The 20,116-nt window shown below is 41.4% G+C and overlaps 1 protein-coding gene across 1 annotated transcript in view; it reads left to right on the top strand.

Moving 5' to 3' along the window:
* CTNNBL1 (catenin beta like 1) overlaps positions 1-20,116 on the top strand; it is a 152,173-nt gene that overhangs the window by 41,698 nt on the left and 90,359 nt on the right. The window contains exons 4-6 of the mRNA XM_054573771.1: positions 2,196-2,337; positions 11,452-11,547; positions 18,985-19,078. Coding sequence (XP_054429746.1) covers positions 2,196-2,337; positions 11,452-11,547; positions 18,985-19,078 — 332 coding nt within the window. The remainder of the gene's footprint in view (positions 1-2,195; positions 2,338-11,451; positions 11,548-18,984; positions 19,079-20,116) is intronic.

The following is a 20,116-nucleotide window of genomic DNA, read 5'->3' as shown; positions in this document are numbered from 1 at the left end:
CAAGTTATTGATTAAAAAAACTATAAAATAATATAGTTGATCTAAACAGGCCAAGGTTGGAGCACTATAGGATACCACCGGAGGCTTCTCTCTGGGCTGACACTGATTCATTCATTCATTCATTCATTCACTCACTTTCATCCAAGTCCCCAAATGCTAAATTATGTGTACTCTTTGACTTGGCACTTTCCTTCCTGGGAATTTCTCCTAACACAATAATTATAAATACATGCATCATAGTGTCACCTGATATAGGGAAAATAGAGACCACCTGAATGTCTGACAAAGGGGGATTGATAAAATAAATTATCCATAAGGGAATACCATGCATTTTTAAAAAATGTATTATTTAGAACAGGAGTTTCAGATAGGCATAATCTCCTACACCTGCTCTGTGATTGATTGGGAGTCCCTCTTTGGAACACTATGTTGAGAAGGATTCTGAAGCCACATCTGGGCTCGGCAGGGAAGAGCGCTGTGCTCAGTGAGGGATTTTGTCATGGGAGAAGGAGACAGACTTGATAACAGTGTCAGATACTGGCTTTTCCAGTTGTAGAAGAATTTAATGATAAGGGGAATCGTTCAGCCTATGCTAACAATTTCAAAAATTGAATATAGAACTATATACTATGTAGGCTGCTTTTTTTCAGGGGGGAGGGGAAAGGATATGAGTTGAAAAAATGACTTAAACATGCCGGAATATTATCAATGGTTATATCAGGTTTATAAGGTAATAGATGATTTCTGTTTACTTTTCAAGGGCTTGTCTTTTTCCTCCCAGCTTTCTACTAAAAGTAATATTTTATAATCAGAAAAAATATATAAATGTTATGATTTAAAATAGTAATGGGGAAAAACAATGGTTAGGGGCATTGTCTAAACTATGGGCATGTTTTAAAAGGTTATAGTCTCCAGATTTTGTTCCTTACAGGATCCAGATTTCTAGAGAGGTGGTATTTGCCTAGCCCTTCAGCATCTGGAAGTTGATGAGTACTTTATGACTTCAAGAGTCCCTACTTACTTATGTTTCTTTTCTTTGTGGCCTCAATTCAATTAAGCAGGCATCTGTGGATATATAGAGACAAGATTTATAATTCCTGCCTTTAAGAAATTTACATTCTAGTAGGGAAGATAGACATAATAATAACAACAGTATTAGTAAAGGAAGGGGGGAGGAGGAGGAGGAATGAGAGCAAGTATGTAGGCATATGTATTTATTCATTTACTCTTTATAGTATCCCTGTGAGGTAGGTAAGTTTATTATCTCATTTACAGATGAAGAAACTGAAGGCTTAGAGAAGCTAAATGCTTAGGTCAGGTTCAAACCCAGGCAGCCTGGTTTCAGAGTCTGTTTAACCACTGATTCCTCTGCCACACTCAGTTGGGTATTGTTCAGTTGGGTATTGTTCAGTTGCTTTACATGGATTAGCTTATTTCCTTCTCAGAACGAACTTTCCTCTCTTGTTCATCAAAGGCTTAGCGGGCATTTCTTATGTGTCAAATGCTGGGGGAGGGCATAGAGAGGTGAATACAGAGCAGTTCTGTTCTGAGTGCCGGGGTATGAGTCTGTTAAATGGTTCAGGTGTGGGAATGTGAGGGAAATATCATGCTATATAAAGTATGGTGGTGATTACTGGATGCCAGAGACCAGATCTGCTTTGCTTTGGGATCTACCTTTGTAATCAGCTAGCTCTCCTGCAGCGATGTGGGGGAGGGGAGGGTGTTTTTGGATGGCAGCAGAATCTCAGTATCTTCCTTTGGGTAAGGGAAGTAAGTAATGGCCCTTGATCTGAAGTGGTAAGTAAGAGAAGCCTTTTTTTGGGTTAGTAGGATAACTATGTTTGGCAACGGAATTGCCACACCTAAGGGTAATGCTAGCTAATCTACAGGGCTGGTGGGCAGATCATTTACTGCTGCAAAGTGCTTCAGGAGCCTCTAAAAGGTAACTTGTGACTGCAAGAGGAAGAGGAACCCTGTAATGAGATCTGAATCCAAGATTGATTTTTGTAATGAGGAAATCGATTTCCCAAGGAAATTATGTGACAGTATGATGTTTGGATGAGTGTCCTTCTTGGTTGGTCTGTTGTAGACACTTTGACAGTTTGTCTCTCTGCCTGGATTGTGTTGCTGTTTGCTCCTCAGTGCTGGTACTGCTTCTTTCCTTTCAATGATGCTGTCTTGTTTTTCCCTTCTAGGTTCATGGAATCTGAGCTGGACCTAAATGACATCATTCAGGAGATGCACGTGGTAGCCACCATGCCAGACCTGTACCACCTTCTGGTGGAGCTGAATGCTGTTCAGTCTCTTCTCGGGTTGCTTGGACATGACAATACAGATATCCTTTTGATCCGTCCTCACTAGGAAGGCTGACATAGTGGGGGATGCTGTTTACTGGCTTCTACTGCCTGTCTCTGCTGTCACATCTGATATTCTATTTCCATCCAAATTATATCCTCTCTTGAAACATGTGCTGCTCTTTACTCATTTGAAAATCTTGTTTATATGAGTAAATATTGGGCAGTCCTTAATTGTCCTGTTTGCTCTCATTAGTACTAGAATTCATCATGATGTATCTGTTCATACATGAACAACATTAATTTTTCCGGGTCTCGATTTGGAGGCCAATAGGCAAGACCAGACAGGACTTGAATTTTGGTCTCAACCTCATTCTGTTATCAGATGCCCCGGTGGAGTCGAGACTAGAGTATGTGGTGAAGCGTGATGGAAAGCACATTGGAATGTCCAGGAAGGCGCGGGTTTTTATGTTTTGTCCACCATTATATTTCCAATTCCTTGAAGAAAGGCTAGGTGCACAAAGACATTTAGTATTTATTGACTTAGCATTAGACCTAAGCAGACAATCTAGGTTTGACTCTTGGTTTCATTTTTTCTGTGTGAAATTTGGTGCCCCTCTAGCACTTAGTATTCTCATCTGTAAAAATAGAGTTAATAACTTTTGCCTTTCAGTGTTATTGAGAGGATTAAAGGAGATCATATAAGTGCTAAGCAGTTTCTGATACATAGTAGGCACTTAGTAAATGTTACTTTTAACTGAATCTGAATCACGACTTTGAAAACCGTTTTATACTTTGTCTTTGCTATCTGATGTGCAACTGCTTTAGTGCAAAAGGTTTTTGATACGCCTGTGTTCATTGAAGGAAATTTTCTTCCAATAATTGTTCTGTTAGAGTCTAGATTTTCGAAGGTAAGAGATAAATGTGGTTAGTCTGCTTGAGTGATATTCACGGGGAATCTGCTGCTGCTTCATGTTATTTTCATCGTTCTGGTAATCTCTCTCCAGAGAGCATGTCTGACTAGGTTCTTTCCTGCCCAATAATTCTCATAGAAATAAATCAGTGAATAATTTTAATAATTTCTTGAAGGGTGATCCTAAGCCATTTCTGATATTTCAGGTAACGCTAGATAGTATTAAGAATCGCTGTGTCAGTCCCCAGATTGACGAGTGGTCCCCAGGGTTCACTGCAGAGTTCTAGGTTGTATAAGAACCCTAGTCAATTAGCTTGTTTCTTGGTGAGCTCAGCACAGGGTCTTATGAATTCATTTAGTAGACATGCTTTGAGTGCTTATTATATATTAGGCACTGTGTTAGACCCTGAGGAGCCCTAGGCTATGCTGGATGCTCAAGCACCATCAGTCAGTAAACATACATTGGGTATCTGCATAGGAATAGTGCTGTTCAAGGTGCTAACTGCTTCTTACAGAGTTAGTAACTAAGAATTCTAGTTGGTACTTCACATTTCAACTCACTTACACAGAATGGCCGATTTTCAGAATCCGAGCAGACCTGAGAGATCACTTAGCCCAATGCCTATTTATTTATTCATTTATTTTATGTATTTAGTGACAAGTCTGAGGTCCCCATGTTGGAGAGCTAACTGTTGAGGTGGAGGCTGGCACTTCTGGCCCCTGATTTCCAGCCCATCGTTCCTTGTAGTGCACCTTGCGTCTTTTCCCTGGGATTTACTACGGTCCTGTCACGGTCGCAGTCAGTCAGTCATTACCTTGTGTATTAATACAGAAATCATCTGTTTTGTTTCTGGAAACGTAGCTCTCACCCTTTTCTCTATTCCTGCTAACTCAAGATAATAGTAGCAGCTTCCCGAAGATATGGACACTTAGCTGAGTCACCAGCCTGGTTCCTGCTGAGGAGAAGACTGACTCAAGAAGTGCTGCTCGCATCGGCACGCATGGCAAAGGCAAGGGCACAGCTGTTGCAAGTTGTTAAGTCCTGGTCTTTAAAAAGGGAAAAAACAAGTCCCCCTGTAATAACTTTGACAGACTGCCATTCCCTCCTGTTTTCGGAGAGCTAAACTGTTTTTTTCCCCTACTTGTATGCCAGCCTTCACCATAGTGCCCTAATGATATTTTTTTTAAAATCTGATTTTTAATTATGTCCTACATCAAATTTAAAGTTCATTTGAAATTTTTTTAATTACCTAATTTTAATTAGATGCAGCAATTAGGGTAAATGTCATCCTCCTCAAAGTATAATTTTTCTTGAAAGTGGTTTCAGGAAAGGCTAGGCCCTCTTGACTTGCATCTAACGAGTCCTCTTCTGGTTGCCATGTTGATCTCAGCAGCACTGCACTTTGTTTCTTGTCTGTGATCTATAATGGAAATTTTTCTTCAGGAAACGGTTGTTTAACAATTTACTGTTGTACAGCTGTAACTGCCTGAAACACATCACCACGAATAAACAGTTTTGTGGCAGTCATGATTTAAATTTTTAATCTTTTTTAACTCTTCATTTATCAACCGAGACCATACATGGCTGGTTATGTTCCCAGCAAGCACAGGTCATCTTTGCTTTGTCCTTCTCTGAGAAAACATAAACTATAGGGATTTTAATTGGATCAGAGGCTGGTTTGTTGTAACCTTAAGAGGCAGCGGATGTGAGAAAACAGCTTGTGCCTTGTCCTTTCAACCGTGAGAAGCAGCTTCCGAGCTGATTCTGGCACTCTGCATCACTGCTGCTGGTGAGGGCTTGTCAGCGCTTCTGCGCTCGACTCCCCCCGTGAGAGGCTGGAGCCCAGCCATCAGCTGCTGCCGAGTGGAATCCTGCTCTGGAAAGAGCACCTCTGGGGGGCGGGGAGGAGGGGGAGGGGCGCACCCCTCACGGGGTCCTGGAGAGTCATTCTGAATGCGTTAGGCGGGAGTGCAAGGTGGGCTCCAACAGCTGCTGCCTTTTAGAAATACAGCTTTTTAAAACAAAATTTTCCTTTAAAGTAAACCATTTAAACATGTTTAGAGCCCCTTTTTTTGTGAACCTTTTGGAATGTTTCTCTGGGGTTGGGGGGCACCAAAGCTACATTTAAAGATATTTTCTTCAAGTATTGCTAAACAGTTTTTGTGGAACTGGTTTAAGCCAGATTTACTCAATTTGCCTGAAAGAACAAGGAGAAGATAAAACCCCAGATGGCTGCTGAGTACCCTTTCTGCTCCCAGCACCACTGCCTGACACACAAAAAAAACAAAAAAACAATTCTCCAAGGTACCAAATCCATAGCTATCCTAATTTTGTATGTCATTTGTTCTCAGTTTGGGTGACAAGTCGGTGGAATCCTTTCTAAAGTTCTTGTGGTAGATCACAGCGTTTACTGGGTTCTTGCTTAGTATGATTCACTCTGTAGGGTTCTGTTAGGGAAACAAGAAACAGCAACTGCAGTAGATAGCAAAAAAATACAGATTACTATGTGTGGTGGTGAGTGCCCTCGGAGTATGACGCTCAGGAAGTGCCTTTGGAGTTCTGAGAAGATGTGGGGCATCCGTAGCTTGGGCGTGGTAAGGGAATTGGATATTGGAGATGGGTAAGCTTTTGATAGATGTGGAGATTAGAGTGCTTTTCAAGTTTATTTTCATGGTCTTTACCTTGGCAATGGAAATTGCCGTACCTCACTTACTGGAAGCTGACGTGCTCTTACTGGCTGCTCATGTAGCCACTACACACTTACTGGATATCAGGCCTATTTAAAAAAAAAAAAAAAAATCACAACTAGCTAAATGCTCTGTTCTTTAATTAAAAATATCCAGTAATCTAAACCAAACTTATTCAAAGTCTGCTTTCTCTCCATCCGTGTGTGATTCAGAGGTCTCATTTTAAGTGTTAATTTAAGGCACCAATGCAGTGCGTTGCATACTATCACGCAGGAAGGGAGAAATGTGTTAGTACCAAGTCGATCATTGGTGCTGATGGGCAGCTCTGTTCCTTCTGGAATTCTTTTCTAAATCATTGCTTTGTTTTCTCAAACTCCAGAAAGCCCATAGGACTTGCAAAGTTGTCCTCTTGGATTGTGTGTAAAATTACTATGGGAATTGGAAAATAAGGAGCAGACAGTTTTTTACACTAGCAGGGATCAGTTGGACTTGAGCAGGTTGGGACTGAGAATGCTAAAGGTAGCAAAGTGACTGGGATACACCGTATTATCCCAGAGGGTGGTTACAACAGTCAGGGGTGCCTCGTGTTAGAGCCCCAGTGTTAATGAGCAGGAATAGGGCTGGGGAAGGTTTGAGCGTCCTAAGGGCTTTCTTCTAATTGGACTGGGAGGGAGTTGGCTGTTGCTCCAGTGCTTTCTTGTAAGTGCTCGCTAACAAGACTTGTGTATCTTGAGCTGTTGTTTTGCTGGGAGCTAGTCTGATCTTGATGTACTCAGAACCAAAGTTACACTGAAAAGAATTTACTTCTTTTTCTCATTGTTAGTGTCACTTCCCAGATAATCTGTATTTATAAACCACCCTTTTTTTTTTTTTTTTTTGAGCCATTTAAACATGCTCCAAAGAAAGTCAGATTTGGTAAAAAGTGCCAAAGTGTCAACCTAGGAAGAAGACCTCTTAATGTGATTTTTATTTCATTTATGAGTTTTAGGTGAATTCTGTGTCTCAAAGCATGTCTAGCCTGCTTTGAACATTTCCCTGTGGCATAATAGTGCCCACTAGCATTTACTAGGTACTTAATAAATGTTAAATGAGTGTATTTTCTTCCTCATACTAATTTGATCTAGGAGTGTGATAAAATTGAGTCCAGGTTCATTCTAGGTAGCTCTGCCAGATGTTTCAAAAGGAGAAAAAGACCATTTTGTCTGTGTTTTGAAATTCATCTGCATTAATTGAGCTATATCTAATCACTATCCTATTCTATGAATAAAAGAAAAAAGATTTTTTAGAAAGCCCCCTATTTGTTCCATTAAATCAGTTATATATTCTGAATCTACACTGGTTTATTTTTCTTAAGGAAGCCTTTTTAAAATGACTTTTAAAAAAAAGCCACCTGCTTCACTGTTATTCCTCTTTATCTTAAAAAAATTCCTTATGTACACATCTCATTGGAGATTAATAAGACTAATGTTCAGTTTCAGGACCAGGACTCTACATGGGATCAGGCCCGAAAACAAATATCTAGAGCCAAAAAATTGATGTAGACATCCCTTGTTTTCCAAGAGCCATTGTGTTATGGACCGCTTTGTGCCCAGCTGGTTTTTTCCAACTTCACTTCTTATTTTACTAGCTTATTGCCCCAGTAGTGGACAGGTACAGAGGGAGTGAGTGGGGTGGCCTTTCTACTCGACATGACAAAATAGGCTATCAAAAACTGTGTTTTAGTAATTCACAGAGAGACAGGCTCTCTGTTTTTCTATTATGCTTGGACCGGAGAGCCTTTTACCTTGTGAAATGAAATTGTAACTACAGTGGAAAAACCCATCACCCATGCCCAGAGTCTGCTTGTGAAGAAATGCTGGATGGGTGGCAGACCATGCTGGATTTTCTCATCACGACTGAGAGTTCACTTGTCTATCTTTAGTTTCAATTCTTATTCCTCTTTCTGGTCTTCAAGTGACTTCTGTCTTCTGGGTCATATCATATTACCCAGGAACTGATTATTACAATTACGGACTCATTATTGCCTTGCTGAAATGCTATTTGGTGAAAGTTGGGAATTTATGTAAAATCAGTGGTAGAAGTGATGAGATGTTTATCAGATCTGGTAGCTGGTAACTGACTTCTTATTTGACTTCTTAACTGAGGCAGGAGAGTAGACAAGGAGATATACACTGGAACATTATGAGAGAAGACTTTGCTTGGTAAAAGTTAGACATTTATTCTATTTCTATATGAAACCACAGTCACTGTCAATTTTTTTCCTTTTTTAAAAGAAAGTTCCTAGGTTTAATGTGACACATTTGTGAGCATGGTTGAAGACTAAGCAAAGAAAAATATGATAACTGGCCCATAAGACTGTAGAGGCTGAAGAAGGATTTGATTAAGCTGAATGTCTACAGCATAGCTGAGATGTGAAATTAGATCTTCTAACCCCTAAATGACCCAGAAAGGGAGGATCATGCTGTTGTTAGCTAAAATTTAGATTTTAGAGGCTTTAGGAAAAATGAAGGCAACAGTGAGGACTTTGGCCATTCTGTGGGAAGACTTGACTACCAATCTTTATTATAGTGCTTTTCATAGTTTCTCAGCACTTTGACTTACTTGGCCTTCAGCATACATGACCTCATTTCTTCCTCAGTGAGATAGGCTGGGCAGAGATCATTCCCACCATTTCACAAATGAGGAGACTAAGCTGTAAGGAGATGAAGGGCCTTCAGCAATATTCCATGGCTAGTTGCAGTTCTTTCCAGTTCTAATTGTGGGGTAGATCAGTTCACTAAAGATGCGAAGCAAAGAAGAGTGTGACATGACCCTTGTCCACAAGTGTGCGCTGATTCTCCATCTGCTGTTCTTTAGTATGCATGTATCCCACCTGTCTCTTGAGGCTATTGTTTAATTAATTAATAATCATCACATAGTAGTTAATAAGTACTTAGTCATGCATGGTGTTATTTCAAGGATATAGTGATAGTACGTATTGCATGCCTGATTCACATCCTTGTCCTATAGACATCTGACTCTATAGTGGATGGATAGATGGACAGATGGGTAGATGAAATGTCAGGCATAGTAAAAAGTGTGTGAGTGGATAATAAGATCTCATATGTAAGAACTTTTCAAGAGAATAAATGCACTAGCAGAATGAAGAGGAGTTGTCAGCATTTTGTTCTTTTTCCTTGGACTTTAATAATTTATAATGGAAATACATGACAGTTCTTTTTTCTCTGATTACAATAGGGTCAAAAGCTGGAATTTACTTGAATCTAGCCCTATGTAAGCCTGGTATACATTCCCCTGTGCATTAATATGAAGCTTAGTGGGAAACGTATTGTTTCTAAAATCAGATGGACCTACCATTTATCCTTAACCACTGACCTTTAGGTAAGTTACCTAACCACTCTGAGCTTTAGCTTTCTTACCTGTAAAATGGAGATCACACGCTGTTGTGAGAATTGAGCTGCACAGTGCTTGGCATAGTGATGCCTTTTAAAAATGCCTGTTATTATGATGGTGTCTAGTACAGTCTTCAGGGAGAGAAAACTGCTAATTCCTACTAGTTAGGGCTTCTAGGATTAGTTTGGTAGCATATTATTTTTTAGATGAATTCAAACAATTGATGTATTTTGGTTCGCTATATTTTAAGTGTCAAGTATGATACATGTCTTTTTTGTGTGTGTCAACAGGCTTTCTGGTTATTTTGCTAATAAAGGTTATAAGCATGAAGGAGTTTTGTCCAAAGACCTTTAAGCTCTTAGTACACATTAAGGTAACTCCTTTGTTTTGGGCAAATACAGCTTTAAAGAGGGAAAGAATATGACACAGGAAGCTTAATTACTTATTCATGATGGTCAGCTTCTCAGTTGTAGATGAATAAAATGAGCCTTCAGATAGTTTTTATTTCAGCAAAAGATGTTCATGAAATACCTGGAATATCAGTTGATAGCAAGTTCTGGCATTCTTGTTAATATGTCCTGCATCTTTCCTTTTATTTTTTTTTTCTTTCCAGTTCTAGTGAAACTGCCCTGATTTTGACCCTTGTTGTCTCACTTTTGGACTTTTGTGTGTGCTGAAGATCTTCCTCCTTCAAGCCTGGCTTCGCACCCTTCCCCCTCGGCACCAACTACCCACTCATCTCGTCTCCCGTTGCCCACCCCTGCCTCTCCCAGTACTTCAGTGCAGCCTGCACACACAGCTGTTAGGTTATTCTTTCAAGAGACTATTATTTTATATAGTTATAATGTTCTCTCTCCCCTCCTGTGCCCTTTCTTCTCTTTATGTGCCTTTGTACATTCTAATCTCTCTGCTTTTGTTCTGTTGTTTTGCTTTCTACTCTACCTGCCCTCAGCTCTTCAGTTGCCTGTTGTCTCATCACTCTTCTTTTAACAAATCATTCTTGATTTCCCAGTTGAAGCTGATTGCTCCTTTTTCAGGACATCTGCAGATTATGTTTCTGTATTCTTCATTTGTTACATGTTAGTAATGTCTCTGATCATCTAATGTCCTCATTTTATGACGAGGAAACTGAGGTCCAGAATGAAGAATAGATTTGCCTTTGCCACTGTCGCAGAGCATCATTCATCATAGGCATTCAGTAAATGCAGATTGGTGGGGTGGTGGGGAGCTGGGGGGGCGGTGTATGTCTCCAAGGTAAGGGAAGAGGAACTTTGTTTAGTTCTGGCTTCCAGTTCCCAAACATAACTTCTTTTTTCTCTGCTTCATATTTTGTTTTCTTCAGTTATATGTCCATCTTTCTCTCTTATTTTTCCAGGTGTTTAATTCTCATTATTTACATTTGTTTTATGTTCAGAGCATTGTGGTGCTTGAGGGGAAGGGAGCCCAGTGTAAATCTTTTCCTCTGCATTTTTAAAATCCTCACTCAGGGATATGTTTATTGATTTCAGAGAGAGAGAGGGAGGGAGAGAGAGGGAAAAATCAGTGTAAGAGAGAAACATCGATCGGTTGCCTACTGTAGGGTTGGCCCCTACTGGGGATTGAACACACTAGCTAGGTATGTGCCCTGGCAGGGAATCGAACCTGCAACCTTTTTTTGGTCCATGGGATGACACTCCAGCCATCTCTTCCGGGCCTTCCCTCTACATTTTGTCATGCCTTGGTCTCTGAAAACTCCTTGGTGAATACCAGCTGTCTTATCTTAGAAATCATTGCCACCTTTGACGGGGAACTGTACAAGGTAGTTAAGATTATACTGAGTCCCAGTAATTTAAGTTAAGAGATAGGCTAAGGGCGTTGTTCTATTTCTTGCTGGATAAGCTACCCCCCAAATGATTATATTTGAAGTTTTAAAATTTACAAAAATACAGTGAACCTATGGAATAACTTGCCAGGAAGGCAGCATAAAAAACTAAGCCAGTTAACAATATTTATTGAACACCCTCTGTGAGCACAACCTTGTTGAAGAGATGTTAATAAAACCAGAGTATATTAAAGGTAAACAGTGATGAGGTGATTGACAAGGAAACAGGAGGGAACCAAATATTTTAATAAAATGTCAGTAGGGTTGCAGTATGTATGTGATACCCTTAACATTTTTCACATGTGTCCATAGCTGTGGTTGACTTGCTTCAGGAATTAACAGATATAGACACCCTCCACGAGAGCGAAGAGGGAGCAGAAGTACTCATCGATGCTCTGGTAAGTTGCATGTCCCTCTGGGATTTTGCAGGCCTGTGCGAGGTGCTGACATCATCACCGCCACTGTCTCTGTGAGTAGCATCAGCTGGGTATCAGGTAGAGCTCCGTGGCGAGGCTGGACTGAGTGAGGAGAGTACAAAAGTAGACATGCAACCTGTGGGCACTTTATTCTTTGGAACTATGTTAGGGAAAGGATTGTAGAGGCCAAGCATTTATTAAATATCACTTTATGTAATCCTCATCATATCCTCACAGATGGGTATTATTGCTGTTATTCCCATTTACAGCTCTGAAACTGAGGCATAGAGAGACAAACTAACTTGCCCGTCATTGCACAGCTGGCATTTGAACCTGTGTTCTCTTTGATTCCATGTTCCTATCCTCTATATTCAGCTGTGTTGCTACTGACCTTTTTACAAAAATTTTTCACAGAGTTTTCTCTTCTGGCCTTTCTAAGTCCAAGTGCTAGTGAAGACAAGTATCATTATTACTTATTTCACAGACAGGGATTTGGAGAATGTTAAAAATAAGAACAAACCTTCTAGCTCAGTCAGTCTGGAGTTGCCGCCCTGCCTGTGGAAGACAGGGCCAGTTGATTTTGGCATTCAGAGCCTTGCAAGTGGAACCTTGGCAAAGCCTCAGAACCTTCCTCAGCGGTTGTTCCAGGCAGAGCCAATCAAAAGGAGCTCACATATGAGGTGCACCTATGGTCCATCGCCTCACTTTACACATGAGGGCCCCAGATGTAAAAGTGAAGGGTTCCACTTGGGTCACTCAGCCAGTCCCTGTGACAGCTGAGATTAGAGCCTGCATTTTCTGATCCCCACCACAGTCTTGTCCCCCCTCACCAGTTTCCCCTCTCCCACCAGTGATCAGAGAGGGCTCAAAGGCTGAAAAGGCACCACAGCTGGCCAGTGGCAGAAGGGAGCCTAGTTCAGCTTCTCACCCTGATACTTCCTGCGGAGCTTTGTCCACCTACCAAGCTCTCACCCTCCTCAGGGCTCTGCTGATTTTTCTTCCTTTCTCTTGTCTGGTCTTTTCTGTCCAGAATGAAAGGAAGTACTGGTTTCGATGCAGTTTGCAGAGTTTGTCATAGATCTCCACAGGCACTTCTACCAGCGTCATCTGGAGTGCTTGTCAGGCCACCATCTGGCCCCATCCAAGACCTTCTGAATCAGAATGGCTGGGACTGGGGTCTCAAGTGACTCTGAGATCCCACTGCTGCACTGCTGCACTGCCCACCCGCTCCTCACCCTTTCTCTCTCAAGGTTCTTGACACTAGAAATTTCCCATGTGCCATGCTTGCTGCTGGCATTTGGTATAAATGAAGGGTTGTGAACCACTGGATATGAAAAACTCTCTTAACAGAGAGTGAGGCTGGAGGCCAGCAGGCCATTTGTGACTGAATATGATGGAAATTTTTATTGCCATTTTTTTTCTTCCTAGAGTGAACTTCCACTTTTGTAGAATTCAGGACCTTTATTTTTCTTTTCAACCACTATGCAGAAAGAAAAGGATGATGTGGGGTGTCCTTTTGAGGAACATCTGAAGGAAGGCTGTGGCACTTGCTCCTTCACTGTGTCCCCACAGTGTCATTTGTGCAGTCCTACCTTCCTGAGGTTTAATTGCTGTGGCCCTGAATGAGCCTTTTTGCCTGGTCTCTGAGCCGATTTTAATTACCATCCTTTGCCTGTGTGAATAGAGGAGATGAGAGAGAAACAGCTAGGCTGCCTGCTGCCTGTAAAACATACTCAGAAACAGCAGTTCACACAAAAGCCCCCTCAGTGTTTTCTTTGTTGCCAAACCCACCAACAAACACTGGATCTTGAAGATTTTATTGTTTGTTTGGAAAGAAACAGTTCATCCTCATACTGGGGAGCCATTAGCTACATAGGGTTTTCTGTTTATTTGTTTAGTTGAGTTTTTTTTATAATATAAAGATTTTGACTTTTATAGCTTTATATTGGTGGGGCTGGTGTGCATCACAAACAATTGAACATTCCTAGACACCCGTATATTATTTGCTCGTCTGCAGCCAGTCAGGAGCCATCAGTAAATATTAGAGAGCAGAACTTGTGGGTGGTCTTCCATTTAATTTTTTTTTCTACCCTTCTGCTGCATTGAGGAAGAAGTTTGATAAGTATTCTCATATTACAAGGGTTGAGTTGTCTTCATAGTTTTAATTTGGGGCCAATATCAGAGGCCTGGAATTGCATGAGCAGAGGCTAGAGGGCATGTAGCAGAATTTATTGTGGTGTGCAGTTTGCAGTTATTGCCTTGGTCTTTTTCCCAGTTGGAAGTCCTAAGCAATAGAAGAGCACATTTGTGGGGAGAGAGTGCTGTTCTGGCATTCTCAGGCATCTTTGGAGTTTAAAATTTGGTACACATCCACTGCTATGACTTATGCAAAAGTTGAGTATTTGTGCTTTGTAACAAGTTGGCTTGGGAGTCTGGAAAATAGACTCTTTTCTGAAGAGTAGTAAATGCAAGTGTATTTGTTTGGGTGGCAATTCTCTGGCATACTTCTCTAAAATAGACCTTGAACTTCTTGAGAGTCGTGAGTACATTAGTCACTTCTCTACTTGCTAGTCCCAAAGCTTGCCTTGTGCTTGGCAATTCCAGGCCTTCACTCACATCTGCCTCAGCTTGGTAAGCCTTGCTTCTCCTGGGCTATACTCTTGCTCCTCCTTTAAACTTAAACCTTCTCTCTTCCCTTCTGAGTTCTTTTCAGACTCATCACCTCAGCAGAATTTGTGTTACCCTAGCCCTTTATACATCCTAGCAGTTGTCATGCTGGCTTATAGACATCTGGAAGTTTGTCTTTCCTGCATTGTGATCCCTGTCAGGGGAGTGGCGGCTCTGTCACCAGCTGTGTGTCCTTGGGAGAGTTACCTAACCTCTCGGTACTCAGTTCCTTCTTCTGTAAAATGGGGGTGACAGTAGTAGTGCCTATTGCACAGGGCTGAAGTGAGGGATAAATGAGGTATTCAGTACATTTTTAGAACAGCCAGGCACAGCGTAAACCCCCAATAAATGTTGACCCTTATCTTCATCAAGATACTATGCCTAGTATTATCTTCACAAAGGCACATATTAAGTACTTAGTAAACATCATTGTCTACCCAAAGTGAAATGTTTGTTGACTTCAACAAATATTTTTTTCATTTCAGCACATACTTAAAAAGCATTTTGAACAAATACTTTTAAAAATCCACTTGAAGGCTGCGGGCCTAAGACAGACATGGGAAGAGAGAGGTTTAGTTTTTTAAAAAGGACGAATATTAAGGCAGAATGTTAAGAATGGTTGTGAGCGGTTGAAGCCACTGTGGCGATGAGGAGGGGGCAGTCACTGCTGGTGGGGAGGAGTCAGGCAGGGCTGCAGGGCTGCAGGTACTGGCCTCTGTAAGGAAGGCTGTGATGCGAGGGTGGGCGGAGGGGTCACAGCCAGAGGAGGTGCAAATGTGGCTTGCCCGGGACGCTGGTCAGGGTGGCTGGGAGCCACCATTTGCTGTAAAGAGTTGAATTAGGATGGCTTTGATGTAGAGAGCCAGGGGACTGCCCTGCATACCCATTCTTATTCTCAATTAACCCTGCTTCAATGTTGAACTTTGACGTCTTGGATTGACTTGGCTTGGACTGGTTGGCGATGCATCCTGCTGTTCAGATGGGCAGGTTTTCAGTTGCTCTAAGGGCACTTACTATATAAATTTCTGAATCCCATCACTTTTGTCCCTTTCTGTTAACATCCTCACCTTCATCTGTATTTGCTCTCAAGCAGAATTCACTTGTTCACTCATTCTCTAAATGTTTATTGAGTGATATGTTCTCAATTCTAGGAACTGGGTATATAGCAGTGAGCAAGACTGACAGAGTCTGCTCTTGGGAGGCTCATATTCTAGTGCAGAGAGAAACAGTAAATAAACAAGAAACAGATAGTGGTTCTCTGTTACATAGAGAATTAAAATAGAGTGATGTGATGTAGAGTGACTGGGAAATCACATTGGATTAGAGGGTTGGGAAAGGCCTGAGTTCTGAGTGACAAGAAGAAACCAGACATTTAAGAATGACCAAAGGCAACATAGGACAAGTGTAAAGGACCTAAGTCAGGAATGAGCTTGAGATAGTCAAGGAACAGAAAAAAGGCCAGTACTGTGGGAGTTCAGCTGGCATGCGTGGAGAGCGTGCAGTCGGGGCCAGACCACGCTGGGCATTGCAGGCCTTAGTCGTAAGTTTGGATGGAGTCGGTGTGAGGGGGAGTAATTGGAGGGTCATAAGCAAGGAGTAGTAACATAGTCAGGCCTGACATTTTAAAAAGACCACTCTTGGCAGCTGTGTAGATAATGGGTTGAGGGGCAAGCGTGGAAGCTAAAATATTACAGGATAGGTTACAATAGGCATAAAATTTGCATTATGACCATATCACTGTGTTTACTCAAAATAGTGTTGGGGGGTGGTTATTATTGTTTTTAAAACACGAAATTTTCAGAACTCTTTCTAGGTAGAAAAACTCCAGTTGAATTCTTGAGGAAGCTTATTGGCAGATTGTACAAGATAGGAAAAGATTCCTTCAAACCTTCTCATCTGTCCCTTTTTTATTTTCTCCTCTTCTCTTGTATTCTTTCTTGCTGGTCAAGTGGAAGAGGATGTCTGATCATGCCCTTGAACTTTATCTCAGTAGGACCTGCTGGAATGTTGTTTGGGAGACCTGCTAACAGTGAGAAATAACCAGTGATTTATCAGAAAATACCAGGCTTAACCAGTCATGATTTCTCAGGCTAGGGTTGCTCTGGCTGAGCAACCTTTAATGTTTTAATCCCTAATCAAGATTTGTTTTTTGTTTCAGACTTAGTCACAGTTTTAAAAAATAGGCATGAAGGTAAAGGTGGTAGACCCAAGGGATTAGAGGGAGTAAAACAAAGATAATTTATGGTTCTTACTAGGCGATATCCAGAGCTACGCATAATATAAATATTTTTCCAAGGGTTTCGGAGCTAAGTTTCTTATTTTGACTGCTTTGACCCTCCTGCAATCAGATAAAATTTCATTTAGCCCAGCTACACATAAAGTTTCATACTTTGCAAGCTTAAAAAAGCTGTCTGTTAGAAGTTAGATTTGCATGGCAAGAAAAAGATTTTTTCCTCTGGCCAGATACCCTTTATCCATCACCATTCAGTCCTTGGATTCGAATGTGCTACTTACTACCCCTGTCACCACTTTCCAGAGAGCAGAGATGGGAAACATTGCTAGGAATCAAGGAAAAGGGGGGAAGTGATGCAGGTGTGGCAGCAATAAGCCGCTGAACCTGGCAAAGCAGTTTGCGGAACTGACAAGCATTGTGATACTCAGCAGAGGAGCTGTGTCTGCTGCTTTAGGATTCGGAGAGATTATAAGTCAATCGGGGTGACTTACAGAAAAACAAGCTGTGACATGGTTCATATTTTCCCCCCAGACGTTTTTCCGTTTTCTTTCACATACCCAAATTGTCCAATTAATTAAAGAAAACGTTGCAGTGGATTCCCTCGGTGAAGCGTTTGCTAGCTGTGAGATTTGAGAGCAGGCTTGCCTTCTCCTTCATATAAAAGGGTAAAATGGCTGTTTCTTGTATTATTGGGTGCTCTCAATTTTGGCATCAGGACCCCCTCAAATATGCAGCTAGTGTTTTACATTGTTTCCCATACCAGGGCATAAAGGAGAGCCTAGAAGAAATCGACTTCATTTGTGATTCAGGTGTTACTGATTAGTCAATGATCTTAGTGCCCCCCACCCGCACCCCCAGTTCAGACGCTTCCCTTAACTCTCACTGAGAGAGTAAAGAGGCCTCATTTCAAGGCCCATCTCTCTTGCCATTGTTTCACCCTCAGGCTCAGTTTGAATTGTGTCTGTAGAGTGTCTTATACACAAGTGCTTAGGAAGTGCTGGTTGAATGAGATCATTTCCTTCTCTCTCCTCCTCATTTCCCCTCCCCAAAGTGATAGGGTGTGAAAGAGGATAGGGTCCCAGAGTTGGTTGCTTCTGCCACAAACTTTGTGACTTTGGCTAAGCTGATTAACCTCTCCGGACCTTGTTTTCTCACCTATAAAAGCTGTGAGGATTATATGATGGCAAATGGGGAAATATATATGTATGTATAAAGATCTGATTACAATACACAAAGTGTTTTATCAGTTAAATTTAGCAAAATTTACTGAGTGTCTGCTGTGTACAGCATTGCTCTAGACTTGGAAGAGTACACCAAAGGTGAATGAGGGTGTAGTGCCTGCCTTGCATGAACTTGAATTTTTCATAGTCCGTGGAGATACGAGAGGTGAATCATCAGGTATCAGAATGCTTAAAGGGCTAGATTCTATTTCTCTCCTTAATCTTTGAACCAGACCCTGGCTAAGGCATGCCACATATTTTCATTTAATCTTTACAACTTATTTTTATTTTCTAAGTGAGGAAACTGCGGCCGTGAGAGAAAGGGTACACTGCAGGCACACAAAAGGCCTTACCTTCCCATACAGGTTTATTTATTAAGGCAGCCACTTAGAGATTTATGACCAGATAGATGTCCACTTCTTGATTCTTAGGTGTTTCCTTAGTTATCTTCCTTATTGTGCCTCAGGGTTACCTGGTGGGCTGTCTGCTCAAGACCACAAATTGTGCCAGAAGGTAGTGTGAAGTAATACAAGCATTATTTCACCTAAGAAGGTAGCTTGGTTTTATTTTTGCGCCCACTGCTCAGGAGCAGTGTGGTCTTGGCTAAGTTGTTCATCTCTTGAACATCAGCTGTATAATGTGTCTGCTGAAAATTTCCTTGAAATACTGTGTAAATCAAATTAAATGAGAGAGATATAATTTCTATTTATGTAATATAAATATAAGGCATTTTCTTATGTGACTATCCTTTTCAAGAAGGAATTAGAAATTCATCAGAAGTAATAGTTTCCTAAGAGCTTAGCATGGAAAGTTAGGGATGTTTTGAGTTTAAGCCTACATTTCAAGGTATGGCTGGTAAACTTACCAGCTAAACTTGTCTTGGTCCTGTGGTCTAGAAGCACGTTTCTGCCTTGAGTGAACTGTTGTCCTGACTTCAGATGGCATTTTTATAAGGTGCTTAAATACCACAGAAAAGGAGGAAGAACCCTGAACTTGATATCAGAAGGCCTAGGTCCCAGTGAACTAGCACTGTCACTCGCTTGCTTTGTAACCTTGAATTTTACTTTGTCTCCTTAAACTTCAATCTTAAGTTAGGAGTAATCATGCCTGCCCTTTCCTTGCCTCAGGGTCACTTCAAGGCTCAAGAGATAGTGGAAATGGGAGAGCGGGTGCAAAACTGTAGGTGGCTGATTATTTGCTTTGTTCCTTCACCAGAGAAGTGAGTATGGGAATGGGAGCGTTTGGGGAACTATTTTGTGACATGTATCCCTCTCTCCTTTTGCTTCCCTGTGGCTGAAGGTGGACGGCCAAGTGGTTGCGCTGCTTGTACAGAATCTGGAGCGCCTGGATGAGTCTGTGAAAGAAGAAGCGGACGGCGTGCACAACACTCTGGGTGAGTTCCAGGGTGGCCAGCGCTCCCGAGTGTCTTGGTGTTTGTTTCGGGGCTCGGTGCTCATTTCCCTTCCTCCTTCATAATAGAGTCAAGAACGGTAGTGTTTTCTTTCCTTTTGCCCCCAAAGTGCCTTTTCAGAAATGAAGACCCTTGTGTAAATTTCATATAACTGCAGCTTCGGGTTGGCTTGCAGGTAATAAAGCAGAAATTCTCCTCCCTGGACAAAATCACTGGCTCCTTTTAGCAGGACTTTGCCTCCAAAAGTTAAGATGAAGTTTATGTAGAGTGAATTTTTTCCTTTTTCTTTTTCTTTTCTTTTCCCTCCCCTCCCCTTCTTCTCTTCTCTCCTTCCTTCCTTCCTTTCTTTATTCTTTTGCTTTGTGATCCTTGTATATTTTACAATTTTTTAATCTCGTTATGTTGGTTTTTCTTTCTACTTCCCTTCAATGGAATTACAAACTTTTGAACAATTGCGTTCTTTATAGGACATTTTATTTAACAAAGAGTTAGTGTTTTTTCCTCTTCTTCTGTGTAGTTTGCCATGTAAACTGCGAGTTGAAATGTTGCCGTTAACTTGGCTCCCCCTTCATTATGTGTTCGTTTAAGTGAATTCCTCTGCAGTATTTTTCCTCCCACACTTCCCCTTCAAATCTCCCTGGTCTTTCCCCCTGTAAAGTTGCCAAACCAATAGCCTATTTAAAATTGTGCTTTTGGATAGTCCTGCTTATCACTGGTCTCTGCCATATAAAACCATAAGTGACATATCTGTAAGCAGAGCTTGAGAAATGAACAAGGCCCAGCAAAAACAGAAAGTTTGATGAGATTAGATTTGCTTTCAGCTCTTTTGTGTCTGGCACAGATTTCTCTTGTAGCTTTATACTCTCTTCCATGAAGATTATATAAAGGAGGAGGAAGACACAGCACCTAGGGAGTGAGAGGAGAGCGAGCACAGTAATCTGTCATTTGGGGGCTGGCCCTAGTCTAGAGCCAGAACTTGGCATTGCCATCTGTTAGCCTGATGCTGAATTTTGCTGAATG

The sequence above is a fragment of the Pteronotus mesoamericanus genome, unplaced genomic scaffold (assembly GCF_021234165.1).
Source record: "Pteronotus mesoamericanus isolate MK-2021 breed Mesoamerican mustached bat unplaced genomic scaffold, CSHL_Meso_final contig_25, whole genome shotgun sequence".
In the NCBI taxonomy this organism is placed as follows: Eukaryota; Metazoa; Chordata; class Mammalia; order Chiroptera; family Mormoopidae; genus Pteronotus; species Pteronotus mesoamericanus.
This window is presented reverse-complemented; position numbering and strand designations above follow the sequence as displayed.